Source organism: Pantherophis guttatus, chromosome 15 (assembly GCF_059756535.1).
Source record: "Pantherophis guttatus breed Tessera chromosome 15, ASM5975653v1, whole genome shotgun sequence".
In the NCBI taxonomy this organism is placed as follows: domain Eukaryota; kingdom Metazoa; phylum Chordata; class Lepidosauria; order Squamata; family Colubridae; genus Pantherophis; species Pantherophis guttatus.
In genome coordinates, this window is record NC_142077.1 from 15,429,217 (window position 1) to 15,451,003 (window position 21,787).

The 21,787-nt window shown below is 50.0% G+C and overlaps 1 protein-coding gene and 1 long non-coding RNA gene across 2 annotated transcripts; both read left to right on the forward strand.

The window, feature by feature from the left end:
* The first annotated feature begins 2,100 nt into the window (after positions 1-2,100).
* On the forward strand, positions 2,101-11,180 carry LOC148111973 (vomeronasal type-2 receptor 26-like). Its single transcript, XM_087879369.1, has 3 exons — positions 2,101-2,301; positions 2,781-3,405; positions 8,892-11,180. Exons 1-3 carry the CDS (start codon positions 2,101-2,103, stop codon positions 9,800-9,802), a joined length of 1,737 nt encoding a protein of 578 aa, XP_087735495.1. The 3' UTR covers positions 9,803-11,180.
* A 1,848-nt stretch (positions 11,181-13,028) lies between these two features.
* LOC148111974 (uncharacterized) lies at positions 13,029-16,586 on the forward strand. The gene is made up of 2 exons (XR_015730004.1): positions 13,029-13,664; positions 15,668-16,586. It is a non-coding gene; the product is annotated as an uncharacterized LOC148111974 (long non-coding RNA).
* The last annotated feature ends 5,201 nt before the right edge of the window (positions 16,587-21,787 follow it).

The following is a 21,787-nucleotide window of genomic DNA, read 5'->3' on the forward strand; positions in this document are numbered from 1 at the left end:
AAATACCGCTATGGCTAGATCTTAGTCATATTATGTGGAATACAAATATAATGTCACTCGGGGGGGATTTATACAAAGAGGTTCTTTTTACAGATGCGGGCAGATGGCAGTTGAAGACATTACAGACACTGTTGGATGAAGGGATTAATTTAACTTGGTTACAATATAATCAATTACAATTGAGATGGAAAGAGGACCAAAAAACTGGTATTATGTTGCATGAGGAAGAATTGGTTAGACATATAAAAGAGAAAGGTCCAATGCATATCAAAAGGCTTTATAATATTTTGTTAGAAAGGGATTCAGAAACTGAATTGGTTAAAGATTGTATGATTAAGTGGGCACAAAATTTCGAAGAACCAGTGATGTTGGAAACATGGGGAAAAATTTGGGTTCAGAATTTGGGTTTTACTTCGGGTGAAACAAAGTTGATATTGTACATGATAACAGCTGCGAGTTTATTGATAGGTAAATATTGGAAGAATGAAGTTTTGCCCACGATCGAGGAATGGATTCTGAAGATGGCCAGTTTTGCAGAGATGGCGAAGATCTCAGCATTTTTAAAAGACTGTTCACAAGAGACTTATGAACGGGAATGGAAAAAGTGGATAGATTATGTTCAGAATAAATATCAAACTAGGAAGTATCAAATAGCTTTTATTTGAAAATGATATTTTAAGATAGAAATACTTTAATGTAATGAAGATGGAAAAATTATGAGGGGGAGGGAGGGGTTCAAGTTTTATATAAATTTTATACTAAGGGTTTTTTTTTTACCTGATATGAGTATATTGTGTGGAAGTCCGGGGGGTGGGGAGGGTTAGGGAGGGCTAGGGAGGTTGGGAAGTTTGGGGGGGTTGAGGGGGGGGGAAGGGGTGAAAATGTAATTGTAAAACTTTTGCAATAAAAAAAAAAAGTTAAAGCTATCCATGAAGCTCCCAGCCCTAAAAACAAAACGGAGCTTCAGGCATTCCTTGGATTGCTTAACTTCTATGCCATGTCCCTCAAACAGAAAGCCACGATTGCTGAGCCACTCCACCGCCTGCTGGGGAAAGCGGCTTCCTGGAAGTAGGACCAAGAGGAGGAAGCAGCATTCGGGCCATCAAAGGACTTTTAACATCCAAAAGCGTCCTCATACAATACAATGAGACGCTCCCAATCAAGCTCACCTGCAACGCATCACCATATGGGGTGGGAGCAGTCCTCAGCCATGAACTTCCGAATGGCTCAGAAGCCCCTATAGCATATTTTTCCAAGACGATGTCCAGCGCGGAACGCAATTACAGCCAGCTGGACAAAGAGGCTCTGGCTATTGTCGCGGGAGTCAGACGATTCCACGAGTACGTCTACGGGAGGAGCTTCACCATAGTGACCGACCACTAGCCGCTTCTGGGGCTCCTCGCAGGCAACCAACCAACACCGACCTTCATGTCCCCGCGGATGACAAGATGGGCCATCTTCCTAGCCAGCTATTCCTACAGACTCATGCACCAGCCAGGCACGTCCATTGGGAACGCCGACGCGCTGAGCAGATGCCCGTCAAAGGACCCAGTGGAAGACCCAGCCCCCATGCTCGACCTCTTCCACATCGACAACAACAACAGCTGCCCAGTCTCATCTGCAGATGTGGCCGTCCACAGTCAAAAGGACCCCACACTCCGCCAAATTAAATCCTGGATCCTCAGAGGGTGGCCGACGGAGAAGGCAGAGGAGAAATTCAGCCCCTTTGTCAGAAAGCAAAAGGAGCTGTCCACCATGAGAGGCTGTTTACTATGGGGAGACAGAGTGCTGATTCCCAGCACTCTGCAAAGAAGAACGCTAGAAACCTTGCATAATGGGCACCCCGGCATCGTCCGCATGAAAGTCCTGGCACGGAGTTACATCTGGTGGCCATCACTGGACAGAGACATCAAGGAATGGGTCTCCAGATGTGACCCGTGCCAAGAAGTACACTCAGTGCCACCCCAAGCCGAACCAACGAAGTGGGAGACCCCCAGCAGCCCCTGGTCAAGGATCCACATCGACTTCGTGGGTCCGATGCAGGGGCGCCACCTACTCATCGTCGTCGACGCCTTCTCCAAGTGACTTGAGGTGGTACCCATGGCATCTACCACAATGGAAGCGATGATCTGGGCTCTACGCCATCTCTTCGCCACCCATGGACTGCCGGACGTGTTGGTTTCCGATAACGGGCCCCAACTCACGTCCTTGGCCATGGAGGCATTCCTGGCCAGACTGGGCATACGCCATGCCCTGTCAGCTCCCTACAGGCCAGCTGGGAATGGACAGGTTGAATGGATGGTGAGACTCACCAAGGAGGCACTCACCAAAATGGGCACGGGCGACTGGCAGGAAAGAATTGACGCCTTCCTCCTCACCCACACATCATGCCGCATGCCACCACCCACAAGAGCCCAGCTGAATTGTTGATGGGCAGAAGGCTAAGGTCACCATTGGGCCGGCTGCACCCACAGTACAGCCCAGAAGTGACCACAACTGCCAGCCGCCCACTTCGCGCCTTCAGCATAGGAGATCTGGTTTTCGCATTGAATTTCCATGGCTCTCCGAAATGGCTGAAGGGGAAGATAGAAAGCACAACCGGCCCGAAGTCCTACAGAGTGGAGCTGGAAGATGGACAGGTCTGTAGATGTCACATCGACCAGCTCCGGAAAAGGTGGAGGGAAGTAGGACAAAACCAGCCCAGCGAGGTAGTCTTGCAACACCCCGACGAGGTAGGCCTACAACACCCCGATGAGGTAGGCCTGCAACACCCCGTCGAGGTCGACCTGCAACACCCTGGCGCGGCAGACCTGCAACACCCCACCGAGGGAAGCCAACAACACCCAGACGAGGTCAGCCTACCAGACCCCGACAAGGCAGGCCTACAACACCCCAGCGAGGTGGGGAGGCAACGACCCGACCAACCAGGGCAGCGGCGTTCCCGGGAAGTAGACCGGAGACTTTTCACTCAGGGCGAGCCCCGGCCACCCGGCAGGGGCAGCAGGCGGGCCCAGAGCACGGAGGACTGCCAACCAAGGGCAACAGTAGACCGGGAACCGTCCGAGGAGGGCACACCACAGCACGCGGGTGAAGATGGCACACAACACCCTGGCGAGGGGGACCTCCATCCATCCAAGAGGGCAGCCCAGCAACAACACCCCAGCACGGAAGACCCCAGCCACCGACCTGCGGTAGACCGGGGACTAGTGCGAGAGGGAAGCCTACAACAACCCGGCCAGGGAAGCCAGCGCCACCCCGGCAGGGGAGACCTCCACCACCCCGCGGAAGTAGCCCCACAACAACAGCCCGACCAGGACGACCACCGCCTCCCCGACAGGATAGGCCAACGCCAGCCCGGCAAGGAAGGCCTCCGCCACCCCGACCAAGGGGGCCTGCACCAGCCCGGTGAGGTCGAACTACATGACCAAGGTCAACACCGCCCACCGCCGGGGACCGGGCCCGAGGGCACTGATCCGAGACATCCCCCCGACAACGGGAAACCGAACCACAGCCGAACCGCGGAGCCCGGGAGACCGGGGAGGAGCAAGTGACAACCAGAGACTTACCAAGACTCAGATGCTCTTCCCGGGTCGGCGCCGAGCAACCGCAGCGAGACAACTGACGCACAGGCCAGGAGGAAGACCAGCAGAACCAGCAGTCCGAGGTCCAAGGTTCAGCCGGAGGCGCTGGGAGGGACCCCGCACACTCGCCAGCCGAACCGAGTCCGGTTCCAGGGAGGGAACCAGGAGACACAGGAGCCCCGTCCGTCCAAGTCAGCAGCGACGAACAAGTGAAACTGCGCAGGTCAACTAGGGCGCCTAGGCATCCCATGTACCTGCGCGATTACGTGACTTTCATTGACTTTGAGTGACTGTTTGCTAACTAGGAGGGGAGGAGTGTTATGTCCTTATAAGGACACCCGCCCGGATTGGCTGCCAGCCTCGGGCGGGAAGTTTGAATAGCTGTTTTAGGGGCGGTGCGTCCGCCGGAGAGAATATAAGGAGAGCTCCGGCAGCGCACAGCCAGTCTTGTTACTGCTGCAATAAAGTTACTAAATGTATCGAGCTGGTCACGTCTTCCTTTCCCTGTGCCTGATCTAACACTTAGTAAGGTGAGTAACTTGAAATGGCTGAGCAAATACAAACCTACTTTTCAATTAGACAACTATTTAAAGTTACAACTGCCAAAACATCTTAGGGAGAGATTTACGTGAGCGAGATTCAAACAGCTGGACACAAGGGTCAGATATGGGAGATTCCACTCTAGACCTTATAATGGACGTCTCTGCATTTGCAGAGTGGCAGAGGCAGAAGACCTGGCTCACATCCTATTTGATTGCTGCCTGCATAAGAGGGTGAGAGGCAGGTACCTTGGTCCATATACCAAAGGAAGGACCCATTGGGAATCCCATATCAGAACGACTCACCTTATCTGCAGCCAGAATTTGAAAACAACATTTAATACAGCTCAGTACTTGAGCAAAATGGCTCGGTTGAGATCGGCATTTGTGGGACTGATTGGGGTAGACTGAAGGGGTGATATTGAAATATAATTTTATCATATATTAATTATCCATATATTCTTGTATATGTGCTAGCGACTTGGGCACAAAAAGCTTAAGAGCAGCAGGGACATAGTAGCCTCCCTTTGTGCGGAAACAATGAAGAATGGTGCTGGCTGATCTTTGGCCCAGGACAGCTGCATGTTTCTTGAACCCTTGGCCTGAATGGCCACCCCCAGGGATTTGAAGGTGCTTCCCTGCTCTATTTTGTGGCCATTTAGATGCCATGAATCAAGTTTTGGCCTTTTTGATCTTTGTTTTCTCATCATTGATGCCCAGTTGATTGTAATTGCAGTGCTGGAGAAGGGCTCGCAAGGCTCTTTTCAGGCCTTCTGGTGTCCTGGAGAGGATCACAGGGGCATCTGCATAGAGCAGGAGGGCGATGCTTCGGTCGCCTATTTTTTTTGGGGGGGGGGTGATTTGGTTTGTTTAGCCATTTTACCATGCCAGTTATGTAAAAGTTGAAAAGCAGGGGGGCCAAAATGCCCCCATTTAACCCCCTTTTGAGTTTTAACTGACTTCGAGAGGGACCCCTGCATATCACACCTCACCTTGAGGGATGGTTTAGTATGTAGGGCAGGTAAGAGATGAAGAAGCCTGTGGTCAATTGAGGCAGCTTCCAGCTTCTGCCATAGCTTAGTCCTGGGAACCGTATCAAAGGCTGCCTTGAGATCTATGAAGCAGGCGTAGAATGATGCAGGTCTATTTGATATGTATTTTTCCATCAGTTGATGAAGAACTAAGCACTGATCGGTAGTGCCTCTCCCCTCTCTAAACCTGGCTCCCTCTTCAGCGATCAAATTCTCCAGAGCCAGCCACTCTCCATCTGGAGGTGTTTTCCATCAGGATGACCAGGGAGAAGATTAGCCTGACAACTTTCTTCTTGATCAACCCATGCTTTCTGGGAATCAACCTCCTGTTTTCAAAGAGTTTATGAATCATCTTTTTTCCCCTCTGTTCATTTTATTTTCATCTGCTCTAGAAGGTTCCCTATAATTGACCAATTGTATCAATGATATTTTCTCTATGCTTTGTCAGTATATGATGAACGAATCTTTCTCAAACATTTTCATTCACTTCTGAAGATGGTGGCAGTATTTGTATCCTATTTAACCATATTTGAAGATTAGACAATTGTAGAAGAAAGATTTAATGTGGGATAAGAAACAAAGTTTTCTGTTTTTCAAATTCCTGGATGTTCCCATTCTAGTTTCATCCCTTTCTGGAGAAGAATGAATTTTTCAATATTTCTCAAAAAAAACTGTACTTGGACCAAAATGGAGAGATAACAGCAGATCTGGGCATCAGAATCTTCTTGGTTCTGCCCAAGGAGGATGCCAGGAGAGAGATGATGGCATATTTTAAAAGACAGAGACTTTCTATCGACCAAGATACTCTTTCACGGCTAAAGTCGCTCAATAAGGTGAGAGAAATTTTTGTGTCTTTTCTCTGTTTTCCAAAGCCTGAGGTCCCATTTCAAGTGGGCAAAAAAGTAAAAGGTAAAAAAAAAAGGTTCCAAAAGTCACGCAGCACAGCTGTGATCATCGGAACCTTTTTTTAACTTTTTAAAGCATTTTTCACTACCTATTCGCCTGAACCGGTATTAAAAAAATGCTTTAAAAAAGTTTTAAAAAAAGTTGGCCAAGCCCACCCAGTCACATGACCCCCCAAGCCACGCCCACCAAGCCACGCCCACAGAACCAGTCACAACAAATTTTACATTTCACCACTGGGGCAAAGCCTGGAGTCTCCAGGGTGGTTGGCCTCCCATGCCAGGTGGTGTCATCTCATGGAAGCTCTTCAAGAGACGGAACCTAAGTGGAGTGGCTTTGCCATGTTTTATGGAAACCTTTCAAGGTCTTATTGGCCAGAGATTTCTTTCTTCATCACAGTTTTTACTCTACATTAAAAAATCTAATGGAATAAAAGCTTCCTAAAATTTTTACAGTAAACTTTGTTCTCAGTTTTAATAAGAATATATCATCCTACTTAAAAAAATAATCAATTCCATCTCTCTAGACTTTATTAAATAGAAAATTATTTTATTGTAATGTTAAATTCCAAAAGCAAAAGGAACTAAATGAAGAATCTGCCAGTTGTTTTACCACCTGCATCTGTTTAGAAGTAGTCAGAGGTTTCATATTTACCCCAATGAAGACCAGAGGCTACTTCTCTCCATCTAATTCTCCCTCCGTTTTCCATGGACAGAGAGTCCTAACATCTTTCCTTTGTCATTCCTTGTTTTTCTCCTCAGTCCCTGCCTCAGTCCAAATGTGTGGAAAGTTGTCATCCTGGATTTGTCAAGAGGGCTCGAGAAGGAGAGCCAGTTTGCTGCTATGACTGCGTTCCTTGTCCGGAGGGGACCTTCTCCACTCAGGAAGGTGGGTCACACTGAGGAAAATGGGAGGCTTTGTGTAAGAGATGGGAGGAGGAGATGGGGGACTGGGCAAATTTTATTAACAGCAGAGGAAATTTCTCTCTTGCTTTTTAGTTTGGGTACATGCTGCTACATTTACCTTTCTAGGAACATCTGAGTTCTTTGAAACTTGATGAATTGTTTTAGGTCCACCTTCTGAAAGACCTTACAATCCACTGTATATTGGATCCTCCCCTTGAGGAATGGTGTGAATGGGTTTTAATGTTTTAATTTTTAAATGTTTTATAATGGTTTTTTAAAATGCATTGTTATTTTTTTGTCTTCTGTGGGTAACTGTTCAGATTTCCAATGTTGGGCAAAGAGTATACGTGCTGCTGTGAGGATATGGATGATCAGATATTTTATTTCTTTGGTATATTGTGCTGTGATTATTCCCAATAAAAAGGTTTCCGGCCTCATTTCCAGTTTTTGTTTCGTGATTTCTTCAATCATTGTTTTAATTTGTTGCCAGTATTGTTTTGCCCTTCGGCATAACCACCAGAGATGATAATATGTCCCTTTCTGTGATTTACATTTCCAGCACATCGGAGATGTATTTGGGAACATCTTGGCTAGGCGCGCCAGTAGGAGGTGCCATCGGTAGAACATTTTGTAAAGGTTTTCCTTATAGGGCATAGACAATGTCATCTTATAATTTATCTTCCACAAATTTTCCCACTTATCCAATTCAATAGTATATCCTATATTTTTGGCCCATATTATCATATTCTCTTTGACAACCTCCTCTTCTAATTTGTATTTTAGTAGGTACTTATAAATTTTGGTAATCATTTTCTCATCTGTACTTTGTAATATTTTATCCAATTCATTTGGTTCATTTTGGAATCCGAATTGTGCCCGATCAGTTTTGTATCTTGATTCTATTTGCATGTATGGCCACCAATCAATGTCTATACCCTGATTTTGTAATTCTTGTCTTGTTTGTAATTCTCCTTCACTGTTCAGTAGTTCTTTATAAGTCCTCATTTTCTCTATATCCATGGCATTGGGATATATCAGTGCTTCCATTGTCGATAGCCATCGTGGAATCTTGGTATAATGTTTTCTAATCTCTTGCCATGATTTGTACAATGATTCTCTGATAATATGTTGCTGGAAATATCCTAAAATTACAGAATGTGCAGAATTGGATAAGCTCACAAAAGAAATACAAGAGAAAGACGATACTGATTACTATTTAGTATGGCAAAGATGGTACAGCTGGCTGGAGGCAAAAATAGGAATATAAAGATAACTTTCGACTATTCAACAGAAATGCATAGAGTAAATAAGGAGTCAATTATAAATATACATATATAACCATGTAAACATGTGACTGTAGATATTGATACAAATAGAAATATGAAAATAACCCACCGTTGTAGTAACTTCTAAGAGTCAGTCATTGGACTGAATTGATGTCTGTTCGTTTTGTATGTTGTTTCAATGTATTTATGTTGGTTTGTTTTTTCTTTTTATTATTAATAAAAAAAAATTATATAAAAAAAAACAAAAAAAAAATAAAATGCATTGTAAGCCACCCTGAGTCTCCGGAGAAAGACATATAAATTGAACTAATAAATAAATCACTGAGAAGGTGTCACTGGTCCATAATGTCGTGCTGTGGATCATTATGGGGGGAACTCATTACACAAATATCCTGCCAGTCATGTAGATCAATCAATCAATCAGTCAATCAGAATACAGCTGGAAGGAACCTTAGAGGTCTTTTAGTCCTACCCCCTGATCAAGCAGGAGACCTTATGCCATTTCAAAGGAGTGACTGTTTAATGAAATCGTTAAGAAATACTTCTTGGTAAACGCCTGTGGTATCAGCTGTTATCCAAAGAAGGTATTTTCTGTAAGATAAAAGGACAGAATATTAAAGAAATATTGCTTTTTTTGCTTTCTCAGATACCAAAAAATGCACCAAGTGTCCAGATGATAAATATCCTAATATGGACAGAGTACAATGTATCCCCAAAATTATAACCTTCCTGTCTTATGAAGAACTTCTGGGCATCATCCTGGTCTCTTTTGCCCTACTCTTGTTCTTAATCACAGGCCTTGTTCTAATCATCTTTATTAAATACCGAGAAACTCCCCTTGTCAAAGCCAACAACCGGGACCTCTCCTACATCCTCCTGGTCTCCCTCCTGCTTTGTTTCTTGTCTCCTTTTCTCTTTATTGGTCAACCAAGGAAAGCCACCTGCCTTCTCCGACAAACGGTTTTCAGCATCATCTTCTCAGTTGCCGTTTCTTCTCTCTTGGCCAAAACCATCACGGTGGTGCTGGCCTTCCTGGCCACAAAACCAGGAAACCGAGTGAAGAGATGGTTGGGGAAGAGCTTGGCCAACTCCATCATCCTCTCTTGTTCTGCTGTCCAAATTATCATCTGTTCCACCTGGCTGGGAGTTTCTCCCCCCTTCCCTGACTCTGACCGCCACTCCCAGCCTGGAAAGATCATCCTGCAATGCAACGAAGGGGCCGTTGTCATGTTCTACATCACCCTCAGTTACATGGGCTTCCTGGCTGCCATCTGCTTCACGGTGGCTTTCCTGGCCAGGAACCTGCCTGGGGCCTTCAACGAAGCCAAGCTGATCACCTTCAGCATGCTGGTCTTCTGCAGTGTCTGGGTGACTTTTGTGCCCACCTACCTGAGCACCAAAGGGAAATCCATGGTGGCTGTGCAGGTCTTCTCCATCCTGGCCTCCAGTGCTGGTCTGCTGGGCTGCATCTTCATCCCCAAGTGCTACATTATCCTTCTGAGGCCAGACCTCAACACAAAGGAGCAGCTCACAGCCAGAACAAATGTAAAAACATGAGATATAACACCATTATGATATTGGAAGAATTGTTAACGGTTCTTTTATTAGAAAGGAGATATTCTTTACATTTAGATAGTATGCAGGAGTCAAAGAAAATCATATCTATATGTTTCATAATTGGAAATTGTTGAATGACTGGAATTCTTCTAGCTCCCTTTCCTTTCAGCTCAATAAATCTTGCTAAAGAGAACTCTGTAGAAGTCATTTAGCGGAATTTGATGTTCAGGAACAGCTACAGAATGTGACATCTTATAGAAATAATTGAGGCACTTGTTCCTACTGACAGCAGCTAAAAGTGTGTGTGAAAGAGAGTGAGGAGTAAGAGAGGCCAGGAGGAAGCTATGGGAACCAAGCACCAGCCTGGTTGCCTGATCATCTCTGTGAGAATGCCAGAATGATGTGAAATGCCATGTTTGACTGGCTCTCAGCTGAAGAGGGAAATCTTCATCACTCTTATATAATTCTTTCTTGATTTCCTCATAAAAGCCTCCTTTGCAGAAAGAATTCAGCAGAACAGCTGTCTGGGATTTCAGTTTGGGATTGTTTTTATTTTGGTATGTACTTCACACCAAAATAATAATAAAAAAGTAAATAAAAAAATAAAATGTGTAAAGAAATTTCCACTGCATATTTTTTTCTTTCCTCAACCAGAGAAATAAAATAGCGGTTTTCAGGCCTTTAATTTTCCACTCTACAATTTCTACCTAAAGCATTTTCTCTGCTCCTCTTCCAAGCTTGTCTTGTCTGTGAAGGGCTGGAGAAGACGTCCAGAGAAAGGGGACCTGGAAACTCTCCCCAGGAGGAGGTTGAGGGGATCCTGTCTAAAGGCAGCCGCATCATTAACCAGGTCACAAATCTTCAATGCTGCATAATATTCATCCAGGTCCAAGAAGGGGGTGAATAAGGGTGAGGATTTCTAGCTTTCTAGGAAGAGGCATCCATGGAAGCTGTTCTGCTCTCGAACCATAGAGATTGCTGATCAATTGGGAATCAATTTTTATGTTTCAGAATGGCTCCCAATTGTGAGTAGAATCCCTTTGCAAATTTTATTTTAAGGAGATAAGAAAAGCTCTGATGGCATCAGAACAAGGTCAGTCTAAGATTCTGTCAGAATGTTCATGACTGAGAAGACACGATAACAAAGTCAGCCAATGAATAGGCATAGCAACTAAGTCAGCCAATTGAGAGCTGAGACAGACTGGATCCAGGGCATGTCTTAGTCTGCAGCTTCTGAGTCTGTGCAGAGAAAAGAAATTGAAACCAGTGCGTGAACTTGTCTGCTGTTCTGAGCTGAAATGAAACTGTGAAACTGTATTGTAAACTTACTTAATGTATTATTATTGTATATATAAAGAAGTTAATGAATCCAGCTGAATCAGTTTCTGTGTGCTTCTGGATTTGATTTTCGTAAGAAACTCTGACAGATTCACAGTAACCACACAAATATCTCTGGTTCTCCCACAAGCAGAAGGCAGAGAGACTTATGGCTTTGCTCAACATGGAACTGGTCTTTTCCCACAATTTCACTTTCCTCCATCACACCACACAATATTGGACACATTAATCTGAGAAAATGTTTCCAAGTTTCATACCCCCAATCAAAAAGTACTAAGGCGGGACTGGAACTCAAGAGTCTCCTGGGGATTCATCCAAAGTCACTCGGGAAGATTTCATGGCTGTGGGAAGGTTAGAACTCAGAGCCTCCTGGACCTTGGCCCAAACTCCCCCAACTGGCTTTCCTGCCTAAGGCAGAACTAGAACTCCCAATCTCCCAGTGATTGTCTCAAAGGCGCCCATTTGGCTTTTATTTTAAAGCTGGTTTGAAAACTTTAGTGAGGGGAGAAAAGTCCCTCGGCTGCCTTTGCTTCTCTGCACCCTCCCCGGGCGCTCCTGGCCCCCCTTCTCCCCCCCCCAGCACCAAAGGCTCCTCCTGCCCCTGCCTCCCTTCTCCCCTCCCCCCCAACAGACAGCTGTCACTCAAGCCCCTGTCCTGCAGCGGCACCCTCGGCAGGCAGTCCGCCTGAGCCGCCTCCTCTCCCGCCGCCTCGTCCCTGCAGAAGCCGCCTCGGGCCTTGGACGGGAGGGCGAGCACTGCGGAGGGGGCGACGGGGAAGACGGTCATGGGAGGAATGGATCCGGGCCAGGTTGCTCTCCGGCTAAGGGTGCAGCCGTCGGGCGGGGGAGAAACGGCGCCCGGCTCCAGTCCCCGAGCAGGAGAGGCGAGCAGCAGCAGCAGCTGCAAAGTTGGAGGCTCTTGGAAGGAAGGGGGGGAGGGAAGCGACTCTGTGTGTGGGTGTGTTTGGGTGTAAATCCCCCCTTTTGATCTCATCCAGTTAAGGGGGCTTTCCTTCTCCCTCCCCCCCCTTTAGCTTCCCCGCTCTTCCTCCGACCCGGCCCTCCTCCCGCCTGGCAGCAGCTGCCCAGAAGCCCCGGAGGTCCCTCCCTTCCTCCCCCAGGACTGAGAAGCCCCTTCCTGCCTCCGCCAAGGGCTGCGCTGAGCCCCTCCCAGACCCCCCCAAGGCCCGCAGCCTCTGTGCTGGGGAAGCTCAGCCGTCCCCGCCCCCCAACCTCCAGGCGGCAACACCTGGGCCAGGCGAGGGGAGAGGAGAGGGGGGCCCTCCAGGTGCGGAACCTCCCCCGGTGCTCAGAGACGGAGGCGCTGAGCGGAGGAGGTGGGGGGGGGGATGAGCCCGTTAAAGGGAAGCCGGGGGGGGAGGGAAGAAAATGGGGGGGGGGGTCGGTTGATTGGCGGCTCAGCGTGGTGCGTCCTCCGCGGGTGGGAGGCTGGAGGGGCGACGGCAGGCGAAGGCTCCTCTCCAAAGGGCGGGGAGGGGGTCGGGGAGCGCGGCGCAAAGGCTTCAAAGGCAGCGGAGGGGCTGGGGGGCTGCTGGGCCCTGTTCCGACTTTCCCCGGGTGCCAAGGGAGGGGGGCAGGCGAGGGGCGGGCGCCGCGGCTCTATGTTTGGGCAAGGCGAGGGGGGGCAGGGAGGGGCTTTACTGTCCATCCATCCATCCGTGTCTGAGACTAGGTTGGGTCTCCAACTCTCCGCTAAATCAATAGAGGGAAGGTGGGATTTTTCTTTCATCTCCTGTCCAAGGGGCTCATCCGGGCCTTCCTGGAGAACGAGGGATTCGCATGACGTCTGTGGGAACTGACGGGAAGGGGAAGACGGATTGAAAGGGGGGGAAGGGAGGGGGAGGGGAAGAAACCCCAACACCTTTTCTTGTCTTTGGATGATTTTGTAACCACAAACAGCTGAAGAAGAATCAGCCTGACCTGCTCAAAACTTCAGTGATCAAAGTCATCCGGAGGCTCTTCAGAAGGGGCCGCCTGCAGCTGTCTGGGCTTCTGGGCATTGGTTGATTTCCCTCCCTCCTTCCCCCTCTTCCCCCCTCTTCTCCCCCTCCCTCCCGTCTTTTCCTCCCTCCTCACCTGCCACCAGGTGTCCGCAGCGTATTTCTCACGTTCCCTTCCGCAGCTCTTACCCAGCAGAGCAAACCCCACCCAGCCAGGCTACCTCAACAACCAACCCAAACTACCCAGGAGCTGTCAATCATCCCCGGCCAGACCGAGGTCCCTGCCGCAGTTGGAGAGGAAGGGACCCAGCGGGACGGCCAGTCTGAGACGTTTGGCGGAGGAAGGGAGGGTCTCCTGGGACTGAAGGGCCCTCGTGAAGGGGCCTCTGCAAATCCCCAGATCTGCGGGGAGGAGGTCTTGGGGGAGGAACCGGGTGCCCCTCAACCCGAACAAAAGGGAGATTTCACCCCCCCAAAAAAATCTGGGCAGCTGCCCTCTTTTCTCTCCTCCCCCAAGGCAGAGGAAGCCCCACCTTCTCCAGATGTTGCTGTCTACAGTTGTGGTAAGAAGAAGAGCCCAGTTGTCCCAGTCACCCCTCCCCCCACATCCAACTTCCCAATAAAGATCAGTCTGCGGGGAGGGGGAGGTTCGGGAGCCCCCAGGCCTCAGCCCAGTCTCCGTTGACAAAGGCAGAGGGGGAAGGGGGGAAAGGGGGGATCTGGCCTTGGGCACAGCTCCCCTCACCCCTCCCTCCATTCGCTTCTCAGCCAGCAGCTGCCGGGCAGAAGGAGCGCAGCAAGGAGGGGCAGGTTGGACGGGCTTCCTCCTTAGCCGGCTGCAGGATGGAGGTGGGGGGTAAGGGCAGCCTGCACCTCTTCCCTCCCCCAACCCAAAAACCCCTCGGCCTCAGTGGGCAGAGCAGAGAGAGAAAGAGGGTGGGGGGTCCGGAGGCTGAACCAGGGGGTGACGGATGAAGGGAGGGGGAATGTCCGGTCCAAGGAAGGGAAGGGCTGCAAGGGATGGGACAGCATCGCCCATTGCTTGGGTGGCTCTCACGGAGAAGAGGGGCTCCATTCATCCTCCGGAGCCCCTGAAGGCAGGAAGAGAAGCAACGGGTGGAAGCCCAGCGAAGAGAAATGCAACCTAGAAGTCAGGAGAGATTTCCTGACAGTGAGAACTAATAATCAGGGGAAGAGTTTGCACCCCAGAAGTTGTGGCTGCTCCATTGAGGGAGGTTTTCAAGAAGAGATTGGACAAGCCTTTCTCTGGAATCCTTTGGCATCTCCGGCTTGAACAGAGGGTTGGTCTTGAGGACCTCCTGTTATGTTCTATTCTTCTCTGTTCTGTTCTGTTCTGTTGTATTCCATTCTGAATAAGGAGTATTAATTCAAGTGAATTAAACAAAAACCTAAACACCCAGCCTAAAAAAGCAAGAGATTGGGGAGATTGGGGGTCCATCCTATGCAAGATGACCCCCAATCTCCCATAAACTGCCAGGATCTGCTTAAGGACGACAACTGAGAGACCCGAAGGGCGGCCAATTTCCAGAGGACCCAGCGCCAAGCTCCATCCAGAGGCTCCCAGGTCAAAGGCAACTTCGGGGCTTCCATCCCAGTCTGGACTCAGGACCTCCTGCCTGTTTGCAGGGCACCTCAACTGGGGGAGCCCAGCCTGGCTGCATGGAGACCCTGGTTATTGCCTGGGAAACTATGGAGGAGCTGATGCTTATTTCAACGATCTTGGGGTTCTCTCTTCTCCCTCACCCCAATTTCAAGTAGAAGTGAAAGACAAGCAGGTTAGTTCAGAAGGAACTCTAAACCTCTGGAATCTTCTTAGTGTGCAGAAGAAATCAAAATCTCTCATTCAACCCCCTGAACTAAGGATGGTCTTGCACAGTTGTTACTTCAGGGGCCAATCTGGGTTCTGGGGGGAGGAAATTCCAAAGGGCCACAGAGGGTGTTGGGGTCTATTGGAGGGAATGGGGAGCTCTGCAGGGGCCACAGATGCCCCCCTTAAAGAATGCCTCCTCCCTCACCCCTGGACCTCTTCCCATCTGTTGGGCACTTTCAGGGAAGGAGATGTTCCAGCTCTGGACCAAAAAGATTTTGAAATCTGATCTTCCCTCCAATTCTTCTTCCGGACAGCATCTCTCCTTCCCAGCTGCCCCAAACCTCCCACCTCAAAATCTCAAAATCTCAAAGGGAAATTGAGGGAAGCCGGTCAGTTCTATAAAAGAAAAGAAATGGGCTAGAACTAGAGGACCCAGGATAGAGAAGAGAGGGAGGGGAGATGGTGGGTTCTGAGGGAGCTGAGAGATCCACTTGATCCCTTTGACCTTGGACAGAGAGATCCAAAGATTATCTCCAGTGCCTGCAAGAAACTCCTGCAGTCTTCCCAGTTCAAGGACATAAAGGCAGTTAAGCCTCCTTTCCTTATATTTTCTCTTCCTTCCCTCCTTCCCCCTCTCTTTCTCCCTCCCTCCCTCCCTCTCTTCCCCCCTCCCCAAGTCATTCAGCTCCTCTTTCCAAGGTCTTTCACTCCCAGTTTTTCCTTTTCCCTCCACAGACTTTTCCTGGGACTCTCCGGATGTCCCTTCCAGCTTCTGACTCTCCATCTTGAAAGACCCACAGTTACTGGGGGGTCTCTGAGGGCCCCCCCATCTCTCCACAGCTGGATGCAAGATTGTGACATCACACAAAAGGTCCTGAAACCTCTCCTGGGCTGATTGTGGACTGGGCTACATGGGGTCATCCATCAGGGCTCCCTCTGAGGGTCTGCCCAGCGTTTGAGGGGAAGCAACACAGCAGGAGCCCCCCCCAACCTCATTGAAGGAGCTGAGGGAGATCCTGGGAAGGAAGCAGATCTGAAAAGGGGATCCAGCAGGTCACTGGTCACCTACTAGACATTAAAAATTAAATTCAACAACCACAGAGATCCCAGTTCATCTTTCCGTGCCCACAATGACTTCTCCTCCACCTTTGGCCCTTTGCCTCTTTCAGCAGGAAGCCTCACTTCTGGAGAAAGCCCTGAGATGCCCTCACCCAGCCTGTGTTTCCTAAAAATGCTCCAGGAGCCCCAGAAGCCTTCGTGGAAAGAAGCTTCGACAGAGACTGTCACTCTGCTTTTAAGCACCCCAAGTCTGGGTTACGTTTTGACTTTCCCTTTTTGCAACCACATCAGGTGGCAGAGACCTTGGGGGACGCCTGTCAAACTCTGGTTGCCCATCCCCATCTGAAAGGCAGAGGAATTGGAGGATGGAAGCAGGTAACAGTAAGGAGACCTCAGCTGTTCCTTGATCTCTCTTCTGACCAAACTTTGGGGGGAAAGCTGGGAATAGCTCCACATTTTATTCTTTGGATTTTAATTGACCGATTGCATTTTCCATTATTGTCACTATTCCTCGATTCCTTTAAATTATAATTTGCCCTCCCTGTTCAACAACTGTCCTAAAGGATCATTGAGATTATAAGAACTGGAAGACAAACACATGGACAATATTACGTCCTGTTCTGGAATATACAGTAGGTTCTCTCGAAACCTATATTCCTGCGTGCTGCATTGGAGGATGGAGGCAGAAAGCAGGTCAGGCTTGGGAGAAATCCTCTCAATTCTGGAAACCTGCAGAGACCCGGCTGACTCCTTGCACATGGACTGGGCCACCTCAAACCCCACGTCCTCAGGATGGTCTGGTAGACAGGAGAGAGGAAGGGGGAGGGGGATATTTTCAGTCTTGGGGGCCGCAGCTCAAGGGGGGCTCATGCCAGCCCTGCAGGGGAGGGTGGGCTTCCTTTTGCCCTCCCTCCCCCGATCCGGCGTGGAGTGGGGCCGCAGTGGATGACTGAAGGGGAGGCGCAGCCCCACAGCCAGCGAGGCCTTGGGGGTCTCTGAGAGGGCTGCCTGGGGAGTCCTTGGGCGCCTTCACACACACACACACTTTATGATTGGAAGTGCCCCTCCCCCAACCCCTGGGGGTCCCTCCCTGCCCCTCCCGGAAGCTCCTGCCTTTCGCTCCCTTCCTGGCAAAGGGGCTGCCGGAGGGTCTGTGGGGGTTTCGGACCCACCGCAAATAAGAGCTCGGTTTTGGGTTCAAGAACCGCTGTTGGGGATGTCAATGGGGGGGGGGGGATAAGAAGGGGGGAAGCGGGAATCCCTGGCTGAGACTCCTGAAGGGAGCAAAGAAAGTGGAGGGTCCCGTCTAGGGCTGCCATGAACCCCCTTAAACTGCATTCCCCCCAATACCGAACCGATACCCCCCCCAATTTCCCCGCTTCTCTCTCTGACACGAACTCCCTCCTCCTTCAGGTGAAGCCCCAAAGGACTCTTCCTGGAGACCGATGACGCTCAAGCAGCGAGAATTCCCATTGGTGCTGGCCCTCGTTCTGTCCCCTCCCACCTCCAAAGCTTCCTCCCCACAATTCAGATCCCCGATCCCTCTTCAGAAGGGACCCCAAGTCTTCTGGCCATTCCTTGGTCTCTCTCTCTCTGCCCCCCCCCCTTTCCCACTCCATCCGGTCTTTTCCTTACTTGCAGTTTTCCTCCCCCATCACCTGCCACCAGGTATCCTCAGCATGTTTGTATGTTCCCTTACACAACTCTTACACAGCAGAGCAAACCCCACCCAGCCAGTCGACCTCAAAACCAAGAGCCTTGGTAGTACAGTGGTCTAAAGCACCCTGTTATTAAGACCAGCTGCCTGCAATTACTGCAGGTTCGAATCTTGCCAGGCTCAAGGTTGACTCAGCCTTCCATCCTTTCTAAGGTAGGTGAAATGAGGACCCAGATTGTGGGGGCAATAAGCTGACTTTGTATAAATATACAAAAGGATGAAGGCTATTGCTTAACGCATTGTAAGGCGCCCTGAGTCTCCGGAGAAGGGCGGCATATAAATCAAATTTAAAAAAACAACAACCCAAAATACCCTGGAGCTGTCAACCATCCCTGGCCAGATCGAGGTCCCTGCCTCAGTTGAAGAGGAAGGGATCCAGCGGGATGGCCAGTCTGAGAGGTTTGATGGAGGAAGGGAGGGTGGAGGGGCCTCTGCAGATCCCCAGAGCCGGAAGTTCTGGAGGGCAGGAACCGGGTCCATCTGAACTCAAACAAAAGGAAGATTTGTGCCCCCCCCTCTAATCTGGGCACCTGCATCTTTTCTCTCCTCCCCCAAAGCCAAGGAAGCCCCTCCTTCTCCAGATGTTGCTGGCTACAGTTGTGGGAGTGAAGAAGGACCCAGTTGTCTCAATCGTCTCCCCTCACCTGCAACTTATAAACCTGACCCCGAGATTGGGCTTGGGGGGAGGGAAGAAGGTTCTTGGGGGGGGGAAGAAGGTTCGAGAGCCCTCAAGCCTCAGCCCAGCCGCCACCCACAAAGGCAGAAGCAGAAAGGGGGAAAGGGGGAGTCTGGCCTTGGACACAGCCCTTCCCTCCATTCGCTTCTCAGCCAACAGCTGCCGGGCAGGAGGAGCGAAGGGGGCGAGAGAAGAGCGGAGCTGGGTGTGTGTGTGGAGGTCGCTTGCAGGATGTGGGGGGTGCCTCCTAGGCCGCCTGCAGGATGGGGGGGCGGTCTGCACTCTTCCCTCCAGCGCCAGATCGGGAAAGTCCCAGGTTCTGATGGCCCAGAAAAAAGGGATTTATGACGGGTCCTCGCACATATGATGGAAAGCAGCATCCCCATGGTTACATGCTCCTGACAACGGGCATGGAAACACGACAAGCAACATCAACGGTCGAAACTGAACTTGCTTAATGACCATGTGATTCACTAAAGAATGTAGGGATTTGCTCAATAACCATGACAGGAACATTGCAAAACTGAGAGCAACTCACTTAACGACCGCCCAGCTTACCAATTGCAATACTGGTCGTAAGTCAAGGAGTATTTTAAGGATGCAGCAGCGGACGGATCTGGAAAAGCTGAAGCAGGCTTGGATTTAAACAGGGTTGGGAGACCACCAGGAGATGCCAGGGTTCGGTTGAGAAGGGAGTCGGAAGCCAAGGCCTTTTCTTTCTTTTTCTCCCTTCTCCCTCCATCAGCAGTTTCTCCTTACAGGAATCAATGCTTCAGCCATTTATTGGGTATATTGGAAAGAGTCAAAGTGAGAAATGAGTCAATTTTCTGGTACTGGAGCTGAATACTGAATACTTCTGCAGCCACATGATCCTGGCTTTTTATTGCCCTGTTTTCCCCTTAACAGATTCCAGAGGGCAGGATCCAAGCTGGGTCGGTCCTTCCGAGCTTTCGGACTCAGGGACTGGCGGAGGGTCAGCAGCCCCCGGGGGTCTCCTGGGGAAGCCTTGCCTTGCGCCTCCTCTTCTCCGCCTCTTCCTCTTTGGGACCTTCAATCACGGCATCAAACAGACGAGAGGCAGGGACGGTTCGTTTAGTGACCATTCAAAGTTACGACGACACTGAAAAAAGTGACTTGGGACCGTTTTTCACACTTGCGACCATTGGTCACGTGGTCAAACTTTGGATGCCGGGCAATTGCTTCCTATTTATGACGGTCGCAGTGTCTGGGGAGGGGTCACATGATCCCCTTTTGGGGCCTTCTGGGAAGCAAAGTCGATGGGGAAGCCAGATTCCCTTAACAACCCTGTTACTCACTTAACAATGGCAGCGATTCCCTTAACAACCGTCTCACTTAGCAACAGAAATTCTGGAGCCAATTGTGGTCATAAGTGGAGGACTACCTGTTATAGGAAACCTTATGAAATCCAGAGAAGGGGGCTTGGAGGCTGGGGAAGACAAAGAGAGAAAGAAAAACAGAAAAAATAATTTCCACTTTCTTATCACAACATCCACACAAACCTCACACAGACCAGGATAAACGGTGGGTGGGGGCAGGGGCAGCATTCGCACTCACCACCAAAAGACATGCAGCTTTTTAAAGGGAGAAACTTACAATTTCTGTCAGTTTGAGCAGGTTTTTCCAAGACCCAAATTTTATACAGACACGTAAACTATCCAAACCCACCAGGCCTTTCCCTTAACCAAGCCACAGCCCCACCTCCCTGGTTGCCTTTGCAGGGACGTTCATGATCACAGCCCTGCAGAGACCCCGGATTTCCCCCTCTCTGCTTCTCAGTGGAATCCAATTGATGGGGAGGCAGATCGATTGAAAAAAACCATCTTCTATTACGGATATTTGTCCGGGTCTCATCAGCCTTGATAGCTTCAGATTAGAGCCTTGCAATATGGGAAGCAAATTAATTCATAAAAAAAGAAGCAGAAGTGGGGGGGATCCCTGGGCCAGAGCGGCTTTCCCTCTTTCTCTGGCAAAGGTTCCATCCTTCCCCCACCAGAGCGACCCCCCTCCAGCCGCCATGGGGTCTGGGGTCGCTCCAGCCCCTCCAGGCCACCTGCTTGCCACTTTCTCCACATGGCTCTCCTGGGCGGGGGTGCCCGCAGCCTCTGCAGACGGAGCCCCCAGAGCTGCCCGTGCCCTCCATGCCCACAGCCCGGCTGGGACGAAACCCCTCCAGGCACCCCCAACTCTCACCTGGGAGCAGAGCTCAGAGAGGCCGCCCAGAGGACGAGAAGCCCGGAGGAGAATAAAAGGAAATATGGAGGGGGGGGAAAGGGAGGGGAGGACCCCAGGGCCACCCCCTTTTTCAATGCCTTTCAAACGTCCGTGGAGCAAGGCAGGGGAATTGAGCCTTTTGCAAGTCGAGGGGTTCCCTCTTGAGTGCCATCACTGCTAAAATGTCAAAGAAAAGCCGCCTAATGTTTATTCAGACATGCAAACAAACAAAGGGGCAAAAACGGCCCATTCTTTTCATGTGAGCCAAAGAGCAGAAACTCCTCTTTGCAGGGAATCCATCCCAACCTCCTGGAGACCCAGGAATTCCTCCTCCTCTCAGCTGGAGGAAAGAAGGTTCAGGTGGAATCCAACGGATGGGGCGAGCGAGACAGGAAATCATCTTCTGTCGCTTGTATCTGTAATGGCAGGATAGGATTTCTCTGGCTGGGATTCGCTTTGATGGCCTCGGATTGCAGCCTTCCAAGGTGAAAGAAACAACAGAATTGGAAGGGATTCCGGCTCAAGCAGGAGACCCTCCACCCTCTCACTCAAATGCCTCCGGTCTCTTCTCCAAAGCCTCCAGGGATGGAGCCCCACAGCCTTTCCACACATTCATCCTTCTCACGGTCAGGAAACGTCTCCTGAATTCTAGGTCGATTCTCCCCTGGATCAGTTTCGATCTGTCACTTCTTCTCCGGCCTTCAGGTGCTTTGGAGACCAGGTGGACCCCCCTCTTCTCTGTGGCAGCCTCTCCACTGCTGGGAGGACACCCTGAGTCCTTCTCTTCATTAGCCTAGATGGGTCCAGTTCCTGCAATAGTCCATCATGCAATTCAGCCTCCGGATCCCTCATCCTCTTTCTTGCTCTTCCCCGCACACTTTCCAGACTCTCAGCATCTTTTTTGTGTCAGGGTGACCGAAACTGGATGTAGGATTCCAAGTGTGGCCTTACCAAAGTAGTATAAAGTGTGTATAGCATGTAGCATAAAGCAGGGGTGAAATGCTCCCGGTTCGGACCGGTTCAGGCGAGTAGGTAGCGATGACGGCCGGTGGTTCGGAGAACCGGTAGTGATGACAACTCGAGGCTCCACCCACCCGCCCAGTCATCGTTACTTCCTGTTTTTACTTCCAGAGAACCGGTAGTAAAAAAAATGCTTAAAAAGTTAAAAAAA